The following is a 21,125-nucleotide window of genomic DNA, read 5'->3' as shown; positions in this document are numbered from 1 at the left end:
AGCAAAACACACGCTCCCAGAAATACAGATCAGGGCCTTCTGCAAACCAACTGTTAACAAAAACTGGTGGGTAAGAAAAAATTTTTGGTTTTGCATTTTCAAACTCTAATAAAATTAGTTATATCAAATTAAACCATAATTTTAAACAGGCATATCCCATGCTATTGAAACTGTTTCCTGGCTAGCAAGCTTTCAGAGTAACTCTAGAATGACACTGTCTTTTTGATGTATCTGCTTTTTTTGCATACCATCTCACTCAGGTTCAACTTAAAATGAGCTCTTGACAGATACCTGACAGAATAAACTATTTAAGGGTATTAACACTGAATTAGTTTAGTTTGTTCCATTTAACTTTTTTTTTTTAATTTTCTGTACATTATAAATGACTGCAACATAACTACATATTTTATTTTTTACACAAATCTAGGAAGGTGAAGCTCCTTAACTTCATTAAACTTGTACAGGTTTGTATCTATCTACCTATTCAAATCAGACTTGAAAGTCCCATCTTGTATGAGCAGCGGATGGCTGGGAGACAACTCTGGAGATAGCTAAGAGAGGACTGGCCAAGTGACTGCTGTCTCCTGGCCAGACCCCATGGGCCTCTGACCTTCCCAGGTCCTTTTATCCTTTCAAGTAATTGTAATAAAAAGACTGTCTCTGATCCAAATTGCTTACAATCAAAACAAGAATGAAAACAGCAAGGAAACACTGAACAAGTATTGATCAGTACAAATGGAAGTAATCTCAGGAAACCAGAAACCTATTTTGTTACACATTTTTTGTGCAAGTTCTGCACCTGACAACTTTGTGATATTTATTTGCCTAGCCTTAAGAGATCATTAAGCTAATACAAGTAACAAAGAAACAGGGAACAAAAGAAAGAGAAGGGGGAAGATTAAGCATATATATCAGAAGAGATCTCACCTCACATTAGTTTCGTCATTAAATTCTTCAGCCCATTTCTTTCTTGACTGAGCTGTAGTTGAACCATCTAGGCGATAGTAATCAATGTTTCTGAACCATTTTCCTTCACCTATAATAGTCAAATTATTAAAATGCTGATCGCGTAAGTAACCAGACTGATAATACTGGATATACACAACTCTTTAAATAGTAAAAGAACAAATATGGAACATAAAATATACTATTCTCTGACATTTTAAAACAATGGGAGAAGACTATAGGTGATTCAAGATAAAGAACGATTTTGGAGGGTATAGGTGCTTGCCACAGGCATGCCTTGAAAACTACGTAGTGAAGCTTGCATAACAAAATATAAAATATGTATCATGACAGAAAATAATAGCAATTGCATTTGTGATGACAACGATCATCCACAAGCCTGCAATAGCTCCTACAAACCCTAAACCAATTTTGGCTAAAATGATTCAAAAATAGAACAAAATACATGTTGTCAATATCATTTTACCTTGCAAAAAGTATCCAGCATCTATCACTATCCAGTTCTTCTTAAGCTTTTGTTATTTTTTACAAAAAGATCAACTGATATTAAATGAAATTCCTCACAGCAGTTTTATACTGATTGGAATTTAAAGATACAAATTTATAATCAAATTATGTTCCAAGGTTAAATTTTAATTGAAGTATTTGAAAAGACCTGAGCTTTTTTGGGGTAGTTCCTCTTATTTTTCACTATTTCTAGTCGTATATACATATTTGCAGAGATATGCCTTAACTTGGACCCAAAGTTAGTTTTAAAAAGTAACTACATCTAATCTTTAGGCATTATAGTACTAATTGTACTTTTCTAATTGATCTGTGTAGTTTCATGTTACACAATTAGTGTAAGTAAGTCTCTCCCATACAAATAGCATTCATAAGTAAATGCTCAAAAGGAGATTTCAAAAGTCAAGGTCTAATCATTTTGGAACTGAAATTCAGAAAAATCTTTGAGTTTAATTACCCTGTGAGTTATGGCTACTTCTTGCCAGACTGGGGGGGGGGGGGGGAATTACAGCTGATAGAAGATTTTCTTCTCTCCCCAATTCACAAGTAACCTTTCATTTTCCTTGGCCATCAAGGTATATGTATACAAAATGAACCCCACTGTGCCATCAATTATAAAGAAAATAGCATCTTTAGGAGACAGCACTGCTCAATACAATCAATTATGAGAAACAGATTGTTATGTCAGGAAGGTCTCTACATGGTAAGTCTTGCTATGACACATAGTCTAATTGCTTACCAAAAGACCTACCACAAATGAAAAAAACCTCACCCATTAAAACATTATCTCAGACTAAAGGCCAACACTGCATAAAATACAGACAGCTCGTAACATCTGAAGACAACAAATGTTCAGAAGCTAGGGAAGCAACAGCCAGAAAGAATAAATCTGTGAGAAACAGATACTGGAGATCTTCATCTAACTATGGTGTTGGTATCACTAAGCCACATTTCTCTTATGCAACTGCTCAACACGTTTACACTTAGAAATAAGATATTCGAAAGGAATGGCAGATTCAAAGGAATTCTTCAATCAACACGTACTGGGAACTGAAACTTCACAAAGATGAACTGCATCATCAGGAGCTCTGGGAGGATCTCACAGAGTAAACAGAAGAAACATCCTACGCAGAGGACATGTCTGGCTAGCGAGAAATTCCTCGCCATTTGAGCATCACTAGGATAATTATTAATTCAATACTTTGCTCCCTTAGGAAATCCACGAAACAATATACTGCAATACATATAAAGCCCAAATTCACATTTTGTATGTTCTACACACTGTTTTGAAGTAGTCTAATCTTCTTTCGTTATCTCTCTCCCAGTAGGAAGGATCAGAATTTGCCACGCGTCAGCATATAACATCACTTTTGTACAGAATTTAACAAAATGCCTTCTCTCCTTCCAGATGATGAACATTTAATCTGCTATGGCTATATTAAGCACAGATGATACAGAATGAAATCAGAACCAAGAGTCCATAATGGGATAGCAGAGACCACCTGCAGAGGAGACCAATAATTCTGCCAACTTCAGGAACAGTACAGAGCATACAATACTTCTAATGAAAACAATGATTTCAAATCCATTCCCTTTGGACTGAATAGAGACTTGTAAAACAGTTATTAGCTTTGCAATTGTTCAAGGTGACACTCACCTTTATAAATAGGAGGCTTCTCTTTGTCAGTTTTCTCCCTGTTGGCCAGCTCCAGAAAATCTTCTATCAAATCCAGAGATATTAGGGACTGGCTAAACACTAGGCTGAAAGCAGAAACAGGGAAACACAAAATTCACCTCAGAGGTGAATTTTAATTATTGTATTGCTTTATTTTTCTTCCCTCATTCTGATATTACCTTTGAAACAAACAGCCTTTCTAGACACAGAGAAAGACTTTGGTGGAGTACCTGCATGTATGGGAAAACTCACTGACAGAAATGAATGTAGCATGCACGTTTGCTTCACAACTGAGCTGCAGCATTATGAAGACTGAATGAAGAACACTGTCAGACTAACATAGTTATAAGGTCATTAAAAATATTTCTAGAACTGACTTACACTTTGTCTCCAAGCTCCTCTGCCATTCGAAGAATTTCAAAGAGAAGCACCATTTTCCCAGAATGTTCCAACACTTCGGCATCTGCATCAGTAACAAAATCTTTGTACCAATCTGGCGCTGGGCTACCAGGATTGGAGGAGGATGTAGCTTTGCCTGTAAAAAACAAAGTTTAAAAAAAAAATTAAAAGATAAAGGCATGGTTTCCATTTAAATGCTTTGAAACATCTGAAATACAGAATTGTTTCCTCACTATTAGGCTTAACTGGTATGAAAAGAGTTAAACAGGCAAAGCAAGAATAGTGTTTGCACTATTAGCAGTTACCAGATTAGCAGTTATCAATAGCACAAGTCACCAATAAGAGTCACAAATCCCCTTTTTGTGTTGCAGGATATTTGGACAGATAGTTCTACCATCTCCAGCTTTTCCCCAAGAGTATTTATCAACAGCTTTGTTTCCAACAAGTATGCATCTTTGAAAACTCATCCATAAATGTTACAGCCATCGAAAAGAAGTTTTCCATCATGAAAATTGTTTTGAGTCTCAAACATCTTAAATTGTTGGAAAAAGAGAGCGGTCTTTTGGGTTACCTAGTTCATCTATCAAGATGAACTCTGGAAGAAAGTTTCCAATGTTACAATAGTACAGGTGTTTAAGATGAAACCCGTAAACCATTTCCTCTTACTGCTGTCAGGCTCAGATTTAGGATCTTTTTTTCCTAAGCTAATTTAGAAGACAACATTAGCATATAGGGGAAAAAAACCCCAAAACTCCCCCTCGCCTTTTATATTCATTCACTATAGAGGGAAAAAAACAAACAAATTCCACCATCATATTCTGCTTTTTTGCAAAGTTCGTTAAGGAAGCTTCTTGTCTGCTCATCTGCTAACATACTATTACACTAACAAAACCTAAAATACATACATGGGAACAATCTTATTTTTAACATGTTACTCTAAGTTAATTTTGTTAAAATAAAAATATAGAAGTACTAAAACGAATTACAAAATTCAGTTTGTCATTGTAAAAATACACCAAAATAACTATGCACCTAGCAAGACAAGTCTGTTGGGGTCTGTATCACCCACTCAAAAGTGTCAGATGCAGACCATGCCGATCTTTAACGATACTCCCATTATGTTTATTCTGAATTCAACCAGGAGAAAGCATGTATTCAGCATTATAATCAGAACCAGACAGACAGACAAGAACCATGAATTATCGTGATTTACATTACTTAATTTCTTTTATGATATTTCTATGATCTTCAATTTAACCTCCTTTGCATTAGAGTGATAAGCATTAGATTTATAACACTAATTTTTTTCACATAAAAACGCTGATCTACTGAAGTATTTACTTACATAGTAGAACTGTTCTCTCTCATGAACAATTCAAAACATTTACATTTTCAGACTACGCACCGCAATTCAATCGTGACACACCAGTAAATTTCAGGTGCAAGACAGAACTGATCTTGACAGAACTCACATTTGAGCCTGCCTTCATACAAGCTTTTAAAGAATCTATTTTCAACACCAGAACAAAGAATGAACAAGTGAAGAATGAACAGAGACCTAGGTGTGCTGGGGGAAAATCCTATACACACCACCTATCTATTTCTACCTTCACCCCTAAACTTTGCAGAAGGGCCTCCAACAGCTGCAATGAGATAGAAAGTCTGCCCGCAAACCTTGTCTGGTGCAGCATCAAATGTTTGTTTAGAAATTCTGTACCCGCATTAAATTGAACAAGGCAGCATGAGAGGTAAACATTTAAGTGATCCAGAGACAGAAACTCATCCTGCCTATAATGCAAGTAATTACTTTAATACATTTAATCTGTATGTGTATGTATTTTACACACACACACACACACACACACACACTCTCTCACACTCTTCCCCTTACACATTTACAATATGTTTGTCATTGGGATGGGGACCAAAAAAAAAAAAAAAAAAAAAAAAAAATAAAAATTCTCACCTTAACTGTCCCCCCCCCAAATCATTTATTTAGGGGAAGTGATTAGACACACAATAAATGATACAATCAGAAAACTAGCTCTGTGATACTAGATACAAGACAGAAGCTAAATTATTAAAGGAAAATCCAAAAATGAAACATACAGATATAAGTAGTTTGAATAACAATCTTTAAAAAGGTCTCGTATTCCTGCTGCATTATATCTGCTTGCTCAACATCCATTTCAAATTCCAGGTGCAACAATGAATGACTTGCATGTTTCTTCACCTTTCACCAGTATGTTTAAAAAGAGGTGAAAAGCAGCATAGTTCCTCTGTTAACTTTGTACTGTTTTGTACTTATGAATCAAAAAAAAAATTAACTGTGCAGCTTCCCTGCCACAAGACCCCTGAGTTCTAAATTGATACCCCTTGTTTTTCCAGGATGAGTATATTATTAGAAGTAGCGGGAGATGTAAGCATAGAAGCCGTTCATGGAATTAAGGAATTTACCATTTTGCAACAAAGCAGATTTCCTGACAGCCCTCTCAAATCGCCTTTTGCAAAATGAAGCTGCCTTGTATTTTATTTACTTGTATATTACACTTACCTTCATCTGATTTTGTAACAGACGGAGGGTTGTTCACAAGTTCTTCTGCATTTCCTTCTCCTCCTCCACGAGATCTTGAATTCCAGACTTTAATGACTTCAACATCATTATCACTGCCGCTTCCGCTTGAGCTACACTCTTTCTTCACTTTTTTCCCTTTGGATTTTTTTTTCCTAGAAAGGTAACATTGTGCATCCCATTATGTTTTAAACATTCTACTGCTAGAGAACGTATTCTAGCAGATATACAAAATAAAAAATAAACATTCACTTTTATAGAAATCACTTAAGTTCTATTAGGGAAATAAATGCAACAAACAACAACAAATAAAAGCTCAATTACTTTGCATAATCATCAGAACTTAAGCTCATTGAAGTTTCATCGGAATCTGAAGCTATGAACTCATCCAGACTGTCTTCATCAAAATAGCCCTCAAAAGAGAAAAAACAGAAATTTTATTAAGTATGCTCATCTAGAAGCTTTTATTAAACCTTTAGCCATCTGCTTATTCTTCATTTAAACAATGGTAAGTTCTACAACGGGTTGGCCTTGCAAAATGTTTTAAGAATGACAACATACCCAGAAACAAAAATATGACAAAAACAGCAGCAAAATTACCCCACAGCAACAAAGATTTCCATTAATTTGACGAAACTTTACCTAGCATTTGGCAAAGCTTATTTGGAAAGTTCTCAACAGAGAGTATTTTGATATATCTAATTTACCTTATTTTCTTTGCTAATATAGTCCAGCTGCAAACACCAAGGGTGAGTCCAGATTCTGCTCAACATCTGGAAATCCTGGAATAGTTTAGCTCCAGCTTTGCCTCTTCCACCTTCATTGCCACTACCTACACCTGACAATAAAGTTCAGGTTTTAGAATGAAACCTTGAAGTACGTTTGCCACATACTGTTCCCCCTTTGAACAATCCGTTAGTGCAGTACTGAGTGTTCTTTCCAGATGCACATCATATTGTAACGTCTCTTGTAAAAGAGGTCAAATTACTGAGTCACAGGCATTTTTTTCCTACTTAAAGTTGTCAAAATTAGATTTTCCCCTTTTTCTTGATAATGAGAAACATGATTACATTTTTACATAAAAGCACATTTCTCCCCAGCATAGGAATGAATCCAAATCCTCTTAAAAGGACAGTCATGTCTATTTAGGTTTTGTAAAAGCAGCCCAAGGTAGAAAACACAAAATAAAATTTGCATTTAGGTTTCAATGAATTTGGCTTACTATTTTGAGCTACCTTTATTTAATGACTTGTAATGCTGCAGAATTCTGTTACAATAAAGAATCTAAAAAAAGCCCAGCCTATTTTTTCATTGTCCACGCACAAATTAGTGCAAGTAGTACAATGTTCAGTGAGTTAAATTTCTTTTTTGTAGTCTCAATTCCTCATTAAGCAGCACATTAACTTTAGGTTCTTGAAACAGATTGTTTTTCATATTTATTATATGCATAATTTATGGCATGTATACCTGCAAGAATATAGTATTTATTGCATCACAATCATCAAATGTCTACGGCAGAACAGGCACAAAGCTTATTTGGTGCATTTGCTGAATGCACAAGACAATCCCAGTAAAAACGTCTACAGAGTAGAAATACTTTAACAAAGCAAGTTCTTGCTATGTTTTAATCATACAACAGCTTCGAGTATCTTCCCACTTGTGCTCCCCTATGACTTTGGGAAATGGAACTGTAAGGACGACAGAAATTCTTAGATTCGACTTCCCTCAACCTGAGCTAACATCACAGGGAAACTTGCTGTTAACAAGTTTCAACTTCACAAGTCCTACAGACTTTTTAATTTTCTGTATTACAGAAGTGAAAGAAAACAGGTATCATTTTCATTAACTGAAGGAAAAACTTGGTAAAATTGCATCTAAAACGTGTATTTTAGTTTATGCCTGTTACAGTGCACAGAAAAAAGTAATTTTAAAAATTTGCAGACAAAAAGCAGCAATTCCCCTTCTGCATTTATCTTCAGTAGCAAGACTCCCTTTTTTATTTAATGAAAATCAGAAAGCACATCGTCTTCTTTTAAAATACAAAGGTAATGCAAAGAATTAATATGGGCATCAGCAACCAGCACAGAGATTTGCTCTGAAGACTTGAGCCATGGTTAGCTTAGACAGCTTTTTCCCCCCTAAAAGAGGCCGTCTGTCTTTCCCTTCTCTTGTTTCCCCTCTTCTTTCTCATATTGTCTCTGGCACTGACTGAGCTGACCAAACTGGCAGGACACTAACTCAAGATGAAGACAGAGAAAGCAGACAACGCTTCCTACTAGTTGAGGGAGTTTAAGCAGCCCACAAAGGGCCGGTAAGTCATGGAACAGTACAACCCCTTTTGACAAATGCAAACTTAGCTAAACTCAAATAATTTTGTTGAGCCCTTGAAGCCTAGGCAGATTAATTAAACTACCTGTTAGGCAGTGCATTTTCTTATAGTTAGTTACACATACAACCTGTTAATAAATTAATGGCTCCAACAACGTAGCAAATTTGAAGCTCACTGTAATAGGCTTTTCGCCAGAGCAAACCTTTCCCTTAACAGACCCCGAACTAGAGGCTACCTCCTCTTATCTGCTGCCTGCTTTATTAAAAAAGGAAGTATTGAAAGCTATTGTATGTAAAGACTTCCATGAAGAGTAAAACAGTTGTAAACATACAGCACTAGCTCTTATGCTAATCAATGATCTATAAAAGATTTACATTGCCATCTAAAAGCATGACAGATCAACAAAGCCAGTGTTGGAAGAATCTGAAATTACAAAAACAGCCCCGCTTTGTATTGGAAATAGGCCAAAGATAACCTACCAAACTACTGTAACTGTTGTGATTAAAAGTTCCTATGAAGAGCTACAAAGATTTAACCTGTATCATTTAGATGCATGCCTGTAAAGTAAACAGCTAGTGCTTATCATTTTTAAGCTACTAGCTTTTGGAAGGCATTTAGCATGATACAGAAATAAACAGAACACAAATAACCTGCTTTTCAGAACATTTATATAAAGAAGAGCCAACACAGAACAGACTGCAGTACAGAACTGATTAGGAATCAGCACTACACATAAAGGTTTGGGCTTGTTTATATACTGTTTTGAAGTAGTATTAATGTAAGGAAGGGGGGGTGGGTCTTGTTTGTTTTGGTTATTTTGTATTTTTGTACATAAAACGCAAAGTTTTTACTCCTTTAGGGTAAAAGGGCAAAGGGGGCAGTTGGCATTTAGGCATCCAATTATTACTGGAGGTATCAGTAGAAGTGAAATTACTTTCACTGGTCCTTCAAAACTCTTTCCTTCTATAACTTAACCAAATAGAGGCAATAGACAACAGAACTGTGGAAATGAAGTCTAGCTGGCAGTTTATCTAGGAGATCACAAACTGCACTATCCAGAATCTAAAGTCATTAAGACAACGCAGTGAATTTCATACTGCTATGAATCATAGCTTAATTTGAGATACAATTAATCTTTCCTGTAATTAAACCTGGGAGAGTAACTGGAATAGAAAAATAGAGTTCAAAAAAAAAAAAAATCCATCAGCAGACAGGCATTTTGAGACAGGTGGCTTAGCAAGTGCAAAAAACATATAATAAACTGGCACAACAGACTGTAGTACATTTTGTAATCACTGCAAAAAGTGAATACATGCTTCAAGCTTTAGACAAAATCCTAATCAGCCATGCCTTAAAGATTCTTGACTATGGAATTCAACCCCTGCTCATTAAGTTAATTACTACAAACGGTATTTAAAAAGCAGAATTGCTCCAGAACCAAAAACTGCTGCTGAGGAATCTGGCTGCATGAAGCACGGCAGCACAGAAAACCTCACTCAGAGTTCCTTGAGATTACCATTCTAATAGTCTATGTGGTACATATGTGTATATCATTTAGAAGTGTTGATATTCCAATACCTTGATATAATAAAATTACAAGCTGCAGTGGCCTACCTCTAATATAAGTGAACAGCACACCAGCCCACCGTAATGTATTTTTAGGCTGTGTTTTTTTTCCTTATACACCTTTTCAATTTACATTTTATTGGGAAGATGCAAGTCCACGACAGACTAGTCAAGACCCCACTGAAAGCTGACGAAAAGCACTGTCATTGTGAAAACCAGACTTGTGGGTTTTGAGAACAAAAGAGGAGATAGTTCCACAAAAGAGCCACTATCTGACAAAGAACAGCTTCAGCTAGCATAATGACAAAAGGAAACTGCAAGGCTTGGCAGCATGCTTACACCAGTACATCTCAATTTTGCATTCTCTCCCTCCAGTCTTACAGTCAATATCTTGTTTCTTGGAAGAGTAAGACATTAAATCAATTACTTTTTATGTTTAGAAAAGGAAGAAGAGAGAGATGAACCAAAACCTGAAGGTGGACTACTGTTAAGAGATGCAAATATTATTATTCCTCAAAAAAATATTTTTATGTGCAACCAAATGTTTTGCTATAATTCAAATTTCAGAGCTAAGGTGAATCTTACAGGAAGCTACATCCATAGAGCCAATAATACATATAAAAAAACGCCAACCTACTAACTACTGCAACAAATCCCTTATTAAATGACCATCAATCTTGTTACCTGAGAGAACTGTAGGCACATACCTGTCAAATGATCCAAGTAGTATTGGTAGAGTTTGCACTGAATAGGTGTCATTCGAACTTCTAGAACATACTCGTATTTTGGTGGGAGGAACTTTGTTAATGCTGTGTAATCTTTCCTCTGTAATTTTACAAACAGTACTTCAGTCATATAAACATGAAAACGACTACTGAGAGCTTAAGAACTTCTGGCATCTTAAAGGACAAAGCACCACGCATAAATTACAATGATTCAGATGCTTTCCAACCACAAAGGGAAAAAATAGCCCACTAAATACAATCCAATTACAGGCACTGTCTGCAGAAGCCCATCTTACCTAGGAAATGCAGTTGTCTAATCAAAAGTATACGACCTATTAACCCCATGTCCCAGTTCCAAGCCTTTGCAAAGCTGACTGCAACTTCAGTAGCTGCTCTGGTAACTACTTTTGTGGTTTTTTTTTTAAATACTAAAACCTTTTTTTGTGAAAGCGTGGGTAAGTCAAGCAGCTAATATCAATGTTTGTATCACAGATGAACTCACGCTTAGGTTAACCGTTTTCTGTTTTAGAGTACATAGTTTCTGAACACTTGCTTGGGGCAACACAAAATTTACTTCTGTTTTCATTTTTTTGACTCTTACGCTAGTCTACTTCTCTCCACCTACCCCTTCATCCCAATGGTGAATGGTGCATTGATCCTGACAGAAAGACTGGTGCAAGTTTAGGAGTTAAGTGACCTTCATCAGAGCTAACCTGCCTGCGCTGTGCTACACAAACTCCTTGGCTGCAGGATAACCTCAGCCAGCTCGCTGCAACAGAGGAGCCTGCAGGCAGCTCCCACTTGGTACCAGCGATTAGGCCACCTGCATGGCCTTGCTCTTATCTAGAAGTGCAGCAAGAAGCTCTCATGAGAACACCCTTTAGGAACAGAATTGTTTTCTTCTAAGGAAATTATATAGTAGCTCGAATGACCAAAAAGGAGAGCTGCTCTCTACGGACAGGATCTGCTCTGCACAGCACACCGCGAGAAAATCCACCTGGGCTCCATCCGATGCCGCACAAACACGGGGTGTCCAGCATCTGAAGGCACGTAAGATTTACCTGCTATTTATGTTCCTCTTCTCATTCGATCTTTCGGTTTGTGTTCCTGTACTGCTGTATAGATGTGTAGAATTATGTACGCTATCCTCTCACTACTATTCATATTTCCAAGATCATAATTTTATGATAGGAGATCCTTTACCAGTCTTACACACTGCCATAAACCTTTTTATTTCTTTCAAGCAGAAAGAAATACCTGCTTGTGGGACTATCCCACTATGACCATTTCACCCAGCTCATGCCCACTTGGACTACTTACAACTGCACAGCCAGGAAGAGGCACTTAGTGCCTACAGTGTCACACCTTCGATCAGGCTGCCAGCGCCTGGGTTTATAAAGCCCAAGAGCAGTAACATCATGCTGATAGCACATGAGGTGCAATACCATAGCAGGTTAACTGAAGAGCAAGGAATCCAGCCCTCATTCTGGAAATCCAGACAGCTTTGTTTTGTTTTTTCATCTAAGGTCTTTAAGGTAACAAGTTTTTCACCCTTTTGGACCTGATTAAGCTTCCTTCTCTCCTCTTCCCCATTGTTCTGATTCTCACCAATCAGAAAAAATAGGAATTCAGAACCATGTGACAAGCTACGGATCACCAACTTTCTGTGCAGTTTTTCAGGCAGTTGAGTTTTTAAATGGGTATTCTCTAAATGTGTATATGGAATTAAAAAAGAGTATTTCAAAACAACTGATGTCATACTCTACCATATAATTTTCTAGTCTCCTAGCAGGAAAACAGCTGTATTCTCTAGTATACGTATATGTCCTGCTTAGGATACACTGACATTTGGATAAAAGCTATGAAATTTTTCTATGTTTTTCTAGTCACAATAAATAACGCAGAGATCTGATAATTAGTGAAAATATTTAAGTCAAAAGTAATAGCTGGATTCAATGGAGCTCTCAAATAGCAAATTTACAGGCGTTTGAGTGCTTTTATCAGAACGAGATGAAATAACTCCTCCCCCTCTCTGCAGCTAATTCAAGTAGTTAGTTATAGTAAAACTGTTCTTACCTGAACACATCCAGCTAACATCTCATAGAGAATATGTGCACGCTTCTTCATTACTCTGACATCTACCAGAGTAGAGTCTGCACACTGGCCGTTCTGAATTGGATTTATAAATCGATTTCGGAATTCCTTAATTGAACCGAGCAAATTCTCCTTAATAAAGTTAACCATGCAGTGATCTAGGACAAAAAGATCAGACTTGAGTTGTTCAAAATGGAAAGTACAGTACTGGGATTAATTCTAACAGAAAATAAATGTGTCGTATCTAAAATGAAGAACTTTCTGTTGAGCAAAAAAACCCCAAACAACCCCAACATTTTCCAGAACGGGCATCTTAAATTGACACATAGTCTAGGCACAGAGGTAACGTCTAAACTTAATGTCAGATTTGAAACTACCTCATGATGTTTGTTACATGAAGTTTGAAAGCTGCTGTACACCAAAGCAATCATATAACAAAATCATATTTACAAGGATTTTTAAATAGATTCAAAAGCATATTGATTAATAGGAAAAAACATTACAGCATATTAACAAACCGGAGCAAATGTTACAAGCTAGTTTAGAATGAAATTCCCAAGACAGTAACATAAATCTCTGTTCAGTAAGTTCACTAAGAACACTGCTCTACAATGGTTTAAAACAACTTAAACTGATGCTGCTGCAAGACCTGGTCCACTCATTTCCTCTCTGAACATTCTCTCCCTTCCCCTTTTGACATGCTGAGACTCATCTGATCCTTTGGTTAGCCAGATGAAGGAACTAAACTGTCAGAAAGCTATTCACTTCTGCATTGTTAATTTTCTGATACTCCTCATACAGGCTCCCTGAGGAATCAGATGTACGTAAGGCCATGCCAAGGGAAAGGATGGAGGAGAGGCCAGATTCCCAACAGCTTCATTTTAATTTGGCTTAAACTGTCACGGAGACACATCTTGAGACAATGATTTAAAATGCAAAACGCAAAACCAGATTGTTAGGGTTTTTTTAGATACAGAAACCTAGCAAACAGCTTCACTGTATCAAATTCTTTTCTTCTAATCCAACTAAATCTATCTATATATTGCTGAAAGGCAAAAGTATATTCAAGGAAATAAACACTTCTTAAACCAGAGAACTACTCACATTCTATAAGATTATTTTGCAGTGGTGTTCCTGTAAGAATTATTCTTCTCCTAGATCGAATAGAATTCATTGCCTTAGAAACAGCAGATGCTTCGTTTTTTAGTATGTGCCCTTCATCACAAACAACAAAGTCGGGGCCTAGAAAGAAATAACATTAGATCTCTTCCATCTTTCATAACAACAAAGAAACTGGCAGTCTAAAGAATCCAAAATTTGTTCTACTAATGTTATTAAGTTTTTTTTAACTTTGTGTGTGTGTGTGTGTTTTGTGGTGGGTTTTTTTAGCACCATTAAGGTTCTCACTCAGCCTTTGCACAAGCATTCACAGTAGCCATCCTGGTAAACTACAAGCTGTCACTTGTAAAGTCTTCATGGGAAGGATTAAATACAGCTTTGCAATATATTCCTATAAAAATTATCTAGCCATGCAGCTAGTGTGTGCATGTCTACATTTCCGTTCACTCTGTCAAAACTTCGTATAACTGTTCCTTAACTCCAGCTTCGGCTGCCATCTACTGGTGCTCGGTCAATTCTAATGAAAACCAGAAAGCAGGTAACCAGTAATTTTTCATTAAAGCAACACATCAGTATCAATAGGGGTAAACACTGCCATCAAAGGTCTTATCTAAGACAAGACACAATCAAATCTGATTTGAATTACAGACAAGTGAATTGCCATCTTGTAGCTGAAAGTCACCACAGAAACGTCCTCAGCTTTCTTCCAGAAGATAAAACCAAGGATTCTAGACTGCTATTTTAGGTGAGTTGCACAAGGAATGTCAAAACCACACCACAATACATTTCCACGGTATGCAAAGCAACTCTTAATAGAATTATTAAGTGTTACAATTTGGGGTTTAAGATAAATAATACCAAACTTGGCAGAACAGACTTACACACCCTAATGGTTTTCAGATTTGGGACAATTTCTGGAAGCTCTTTCCTTGAAAGAAGAAGTAAAAGATATTCTAGGATCCAGGTAGTAACTCAGAATGAATGTTTTGCCAGATCTAAACCTGACCTCAATTCCAGTACTATCAACCACAAAGTCAGCTGAAGTCAAGTTTATGCACCTTTGAAAAATGCTATACAAAGCCATCAGCTGGGTTCATCTATTCAGCTCTAAAAAGGCTGGTATTTGGGGTGGCAAAGGAGTATTTATCAGCACAGACAATCGAATCTTTTATAACTTACTAAGAACAGTTTTCCTCCGACTAACTTTAAACTGCCTTGTAAAGAAGAAAATTAACTCTAGGACGGTGATCAACAACACAGAATCAATTACACCTTTGACAACTTGCATGATTTAATGCCAGTGCCAGTCATCTTAATCGTGCCATTTTAAGTGTCAAAAAGCTATTTGAATCTCACATGCTAACAGAAAAGGAATCAAGCAGATATTTTTTCCAAGCAGAAAAAAAATGTCTTTTTAACCAAGTCTAGAAGACAATTATGAAAATCCACATATGAATTCCAAAACACACTTAGACCTGTCCAAGCCTACTTATTTCTGAATTTTCACATCTGCCACAGAAACATTTCCCTGTATTACTTCATGACTTTTGTACCTTCCCCAGTTTTGACAGCATGCAAAACACTAAGTGGCTACACACAAAGCCTTCCGTTAATTTTAGGCAAACATCTCTTATTAGTGACAGATCCTTTCTCCAGTCCTCATTCTATTATCTCCTGAAGAGTAAAGATCTTGCAAGCAAGCTGTTCATGCAGCATACAGTACTGCTGAGATGGTTTGGAGCTGTTTCCTAGAACTGAAGCATTTGCAAGGATTTGCAACATCTCCCCACCAGATGTGACAGCTTGCACATTAATATATCATTCTCAGAAACAGATTTGGTCTAGTACATTATGTTTACAATCAGAATCAAAGTACATTAGAGAAGAAGGATAATGAAGCCTTAATGATAGATAGCAATCAAATTGTGCAAATACCCCAGAAATCAGTTTCAGTAAAGACTATGATTCATTAACATGAAGTGGTGAGTTAAAAAAACAAAAGCAAAAAACCCACCTCAAAAACTGTTGTTTAGAGTAAGTGAATGATAGTAAAAATATAAAAAAAACTATCTTAGCAAAATTATTTGTGGTTTGTTTGGCAGACATGTAGCATTGATATCTTGAACTAACATCTTGGCTACAATTCAGTGGCAGGGATTTTCATAAATTTGTGGGTTTTTTCCTTGTTCTTAACACACATGAATGCAATTCATTACAGACAGAACATTTCTCAAAATATTATAAAGGAATGTAAAACTTAAAGGGACCTCAAGGGATCCTTTAGTCCATTTTCTTCATCTGAGATAAGAGTTATGAGAAAGGGACATATCCTCCCTGACAGAAGTAGGAAACTCCATGACCTCTCTCTTTTGCTAAAACACTGTGCAATAATACCTAATATAAATGAAATGCTGAAAATCAGAATAAATTTCTGCCCTTTCCTTTCTCCAACTGATGTAAAAAACAACTGATAACAGTCCTTTCAGTAACCAGCTATTACATGGTGGAAAACTTGTCAGTTTAGTTGTCTTTTTTCTAGGCTAAAAAGCCTTGTTCCTTCAATCTTTCCTCAAAGATCACAGTCTTCATCTTCTTATCCTTCTTGCTGTACTTGCACATGTTAATATATTGATATACATAAAACGCACTCAGTGATAGCTATATAGATATAGACACAGTTCTCCTTTTCCTCTGAAGTCTACAAGAACATAAGTCTGTTTTATACAACTGCCAATTAAAGAGCAGTTTCCAAGTTAAACAGTAATGGAATTTTTATTAGTAGCAACAAGTAAAAAAAATACAAAGTTATTGAAATGCTGCAAGCAAAGCACAACAGCTATCAATAAACCAAACAGCATTTCATCAGTTGCACAAAGCATTATGGGAAACCATTTGTTGCTCTGCATGCGTATATGATCCTGCTATTATTTCACATAGCAGAGCTGGTTAATTAATGAAATCACTTCTCCACCCATAAACTTTGGCTAAACCTTCCCTCTCTGGTCCCCTCTTCTGCAGTATACAGTGCAATACAAGCTCCTACTATAGAATATGTCTACCCTAGCACTATTCATTTTAACCAGACACATATCATTAAATTATTGCTCAAATACCAAATTTGCAACTTTTTAAATTAAAAATGCTCCCAGAGGCAAAGGTTTTCCTATTTACAGTCACAGCAGTAAGCCAGCATATAGCTTCGTAACTCTCTTACTGGCAGCCTGCTATATGGCCAATGCTGTGATTCATGAAGATAGCAAGAAACAAATAATGGTCGTTGCAAGATACTTCTCATCAATTTAGCCAACCCAACTGTCTCCAAAAACTAATGGATAACAACAGATGAACACTTCTGTCTTTTTGTAATTAGTTAAAATAAAGAAAGATTTGAAGCAACATAAAAATAATTACAGAGTTATTTCAAGGTTAGTTTTCCTAACAGTCCCAACTAGTCCAAGAAAAGAGTAAAATGGGGGGGTTCCAAGTTCATATGAAATTATTCAAAACCTACAAGGCTCAATGTGCTGCAGTTTCTGAACTTGAGTAAATCTACAGAAGTCAGTAACCTAATCACAAACACTGCTCTAACATGTTGTCCTAAGCTGTCTAAAGAGGTTTGGAAGTAGAACAGAACCCCACCTACAAGAAGGGTGTAAAAACCAAGAGATTCACAAGAGATGGGACAGGGAAGGTTACACAAGTCACTGTGTCTCCTCCATGAAATTGCATGTCCAACATGCCACCTCACTCCACAGTCCAATATTTTTGAAGTTACATAAATACAAATCCATGAAGGAAGGGACAATATTACTATAAAGACACATGGTAACAACCCCTATGTTTAGCCTCCCTTACACTTTCCTTAAGGAAAAAAACCTAACAAAGATCAATCACTGCAAGAGTGTATAACATCTTATTTCATCATTGCACCAGAATATGACCCACTGAATACAAAGCTACTATCCCGTCAGGCTACTGTCCCATTACCACTACTTCAAGACAGCAGTTCACACCTTTTCTTCTCTAGCTTTGACTTTCCTTGTAACATTCTCAACAATGCAATATCCTGAGCAAATCAGATACAGAATAAGACTGACAGCACAGGGTCGTTCCCCCCGACCCCTTTTGTTTTTTGTTGTTGTTGTTTTTAGTAACTGCAGCATTAATAGGAGAAGTCAGAAAACCCACTGGCAAGAATTGCATTTGCTTCCTTGCTTAAATAATGCATGTGGATTCAACATGATCACAAAGACAGTTCATCAGCTACTGTACTGGACCTTCCCTGACTCCACAGCAGTTATATGATTTAGTGAGTCAAACTGGCAGAAAATTAATTAATGTTTTCACTGCTCCAACAGGCTTTCGGCAGAGCTGGAGATGCCAGTTCCAACTGGCCAATGCCAATAATCACGAAGTTATTTTTCCCCTTAGAAGAATCCCTTTATCTATTAGAACAAAATTCACAGCCCTACTACTATTTGAAACTTCACAAAATCAAGCTCACCAAGTACAATTATAAACCAGACCAATGCTGTATTTCATCAATCAGAAAGAAAAAAAAAAAAAAAAAAAAAAAAAGAAAATCAACCACACTCTGCCAAGAAACCAGTCAGATAATTAAACCCCAAGAAAACCTACCTCCAGAATCAAAGAAACCATTTACCCTACCTACCATATGAGCATTCTCAGTTTAAAGAGAAATATCAAAGTTACAGCAAAGGTTTTAAGCTATACTGCACGCTGCATAACCGTAAGTTGTTTTCAGATATCAGTTCCTAATTCAGAATTTGTAGGAAAATTTTGCTATTTCCGTGAAACTTGCTAATCCTAAAATTTTTAGTTCTTTTTGGTGACCACCTGATAGATTGGTTATATCAACTTGGAATATTTTCAAGTGCTTACATACATGCTTATGTAAGTTTGCTCAGTTCAGGTGAGCTTAAACCAGACATCCGTTTCTTAGACTGAAAAAATGAATTAGGCGCTTTATCTGCAATCATTTCATTAGCGCTTAATTAACACTTGTTTGTTCACACTTCTAAGGTACATTCTCAACTATTTTTCGTGTGTAGTTGCTCTCTTAACGGTAGATTTCTATCAAGGATAAAGCAGCTTGTAGTTGTAACAAATCAGCAGACTAAAATAACCTTAGGTTCTCAACAGAGTCACTTCAAATTACCTTGCAAAGAAAGCAATGCTAGCAAAAAAGATACCTATTAGGAAAAGTTGCCAGTATACGTTCCTGTGGTCATTTCTGTATTTGACTTAATAGAAAAGACTGTTGTAGAAGTCTATTTACAAAAGCAGATGGGGTAGCTTCTGAACAGCCATTTCTGTAACTCAGCAAAAGCCAAAGAAAGTGTGATAAATCTTACTAATATTATTGTTTAAAATTATTTGCCCAACAGATTTCCGTTTGCAAGATTACTTAGCTCATATAAGTAAACCAGAAAGTACAATATATATAACGCATACTTGTATTAATTTTCACTTACCTGGATCAACTAAAGCTTTATTAAATATTTCTTTAAGTTTTCTACTCTTCACATTCCTGCCTTGTGCAAGATTACGATACATCTCATAGCCTATTATCATCACACCTCCTTCATCTTGCCAACGCTGGAGCATATAGCTTCTCTCTTGAGGGCGTTTCACAGTTGCTAGTTCACAGACCTTTCAAAGGGGGAAAAATATGCTTGAATTTCTCTTAAAATACCGAAGTACTGCTGTAACTTTTAAATACCTAAGGCTTATTAATGCAAGCAGATTTTTCACATACTTAAAGTGCATTCCTTAGCCTACACTTTGAGTGGTGGAGCTTCTCAGTTATGTAAACCGTTCAGTTATTTCATTTTTAAGAACTCTTTTAAAGCCTTATACCTCTAGTTTTTCATCATCTTCTAAACCTTCTTGCCATTTTTCAAACTCATTCAACCAGTTCAAGGCAGTGTTCAGTGGACACACTACCAGAGCTGTCCGAAAATCCAGCTTGTCACAGAGCAAGACTGTGTGAAGAAAACTTACTACCTGCAAGAGGAAAAACAGACAAAATGCCAAATAAAACACTGAGTACTAAACACTAGGAAAGAAACATACAAGTATATATTCACATATAGAACTCACCAACAAGAGTCTTGTTCAAACATTCTTTTTCTGTTTGTTAAACAATTCCCTGCTTAAAAATTAATACACATGCATTTTGAAGTCATACACTTACTACTCTGTGTTACATGGCTGCATATATCCTTCACATACTGAGATACACGCAGTTTTGAATTGCGCCAGAGAGCTGAACGATTTCATAAATAAGGAACCCTCCCTTTACATTTCACCAATTGTTTTCATAAACTAAAAATTTCTACTAGGTTACTTTTAAGCTTTCTCCCAATACTCGCCCCAAACATTAAATACGTTCGCCTCTTTGGACTTCATAAATGTATCAAGTTTCTTGAAAGTGAACTTCAGTCTTAAATCAATGTTTTCCACATTTTTTTCAACATATTGGCAAATTCTCTCAAAAGAGCTATGAAGCAGATTATTGAAATGCTTTCCAAGTATTCACCCTGTAGCCAGACTGGCTATATGTTGCAGATGATAACACCTCCTTGAGGCCTGGGAAAAAAACCCTTAAATCTTTTGATGTCACTCAGTGTCTCTGCTGGGCTGCCTGTTTTTGAGCAGTAGCAAATGAAGATAGGACTAGAGGTAACCTCTAAAAACCCAGGGGCAGAAGAGTCAGTGATCCCATGGCAGCTCCAGCTCTCACACCAGACTTTTAACGGTGAAGACTGCACTCTAATCCACGTAACTGTACAACATCCGGAAAAGTTCTTTCCAGATCAAATCTTGGTATCTGGCAACTCTGATTTAATACACTGTTCAAAGTAATTTTAAACTGCATGACTATGCTTGGAACACTGGGCAACAAACTGCTTTTAGATGCTGCAATACGAAAGGAATTACTAGTGGTTTTGCGATCAAGACAAAAGCATCTCATGTTCAGATGCTAAAACTACCCATGAAGACTAATCACAAAAGTCCTATGTCCTGGACAGCCAGCAAGTCCCTAATTGTCTTATTTCCTTGATCCTTTACTGACATTCTTCTCCGCAGTTTGCAAAGTCTGCTAAAACTTATCGCTGATTTAGCTCTTTTAAGAGCTAAACAACAAATGGC

General features: G+C 36.6%; 1 protein-coding gene across 2 annotated transcripts in view; it reads right to left on the bottom strand.

Moving 5' to 3' along the window:
• ATRX (ATRX chromatin remodeler) overlaps positions 1 to 21,125 on the bottom strand; it is an 86,104-nt gene that overhangs the window by 14,187 nt on the left and 50,792 nt on the right. For both annotated transcript variants that reach the window (XM_050901632.1, XM_050901633.1), the window contains exons 18-28: positions 19,830 to 19,976; positions 19,445 to 19,622; positions 13,935 to 14,072; positions 12,813 to 12,988; positions 10,719 to 10,836; positions 6,824 to 6,954; positions 6,441 to 6,529; positions 6,099 to 6,271; positions 3,527 to 3,680; positions 3,128 to 3,231; positions 928 to 1,036 (exon numbers count right to left, since the gene is read on the bottom strand). In XM_050901632.1, coding sequence (XP_050757589.1) covers positions 928 to 1,036; positions 3,128 to 3,231; positions 3,527 to 3,680; positions 6,099 to 6,271; positions 6,441 to 6,529; positions 6,824 to 6,954; positions 10,719 to 10,836; positions 12,813 to 12,988; positions 13,935 to 14,072; positions 19,445 to 19,622; positions 19,830 to 19,976 — 1,517 coding nt within the window. The remainder of the gene's footprint in view (positions 1 to 927; positions 1,037 to 3,127; positions 3,232 to 3,526; positions 3,681 to 6,098; positions 6,272 to 6,440; positions 6,530 to 6,823; positions 6,955 to 10,718; positions 10,837 to 12,812; positions 12,989 to 13,934; positions 14,073 to 19,444; positions 19,623 to 19,829; positions 19,977 to 21,125) is intronic.

The sequence above is a fragment of the Gymnogyps californianus genome, chromosome 9, assembly GCF_018139145.2.
Source record: "Gymnogyps californianus isolate 813 chromosome 9, ASM1813914v2, whole genome shotgun sequence".
Lineage (NCBI taxonomy): Eukaryota > Metazoa > Chordata > Aves > Accipitriformes > Cathartidae > Gymnogyps > Gymnogyps californianus.
The sequence above is the reverse complement of the archived record's forward strand: the minus strand, read 5'-3'. Positions and strand labels throughout refer to the sequence as shown.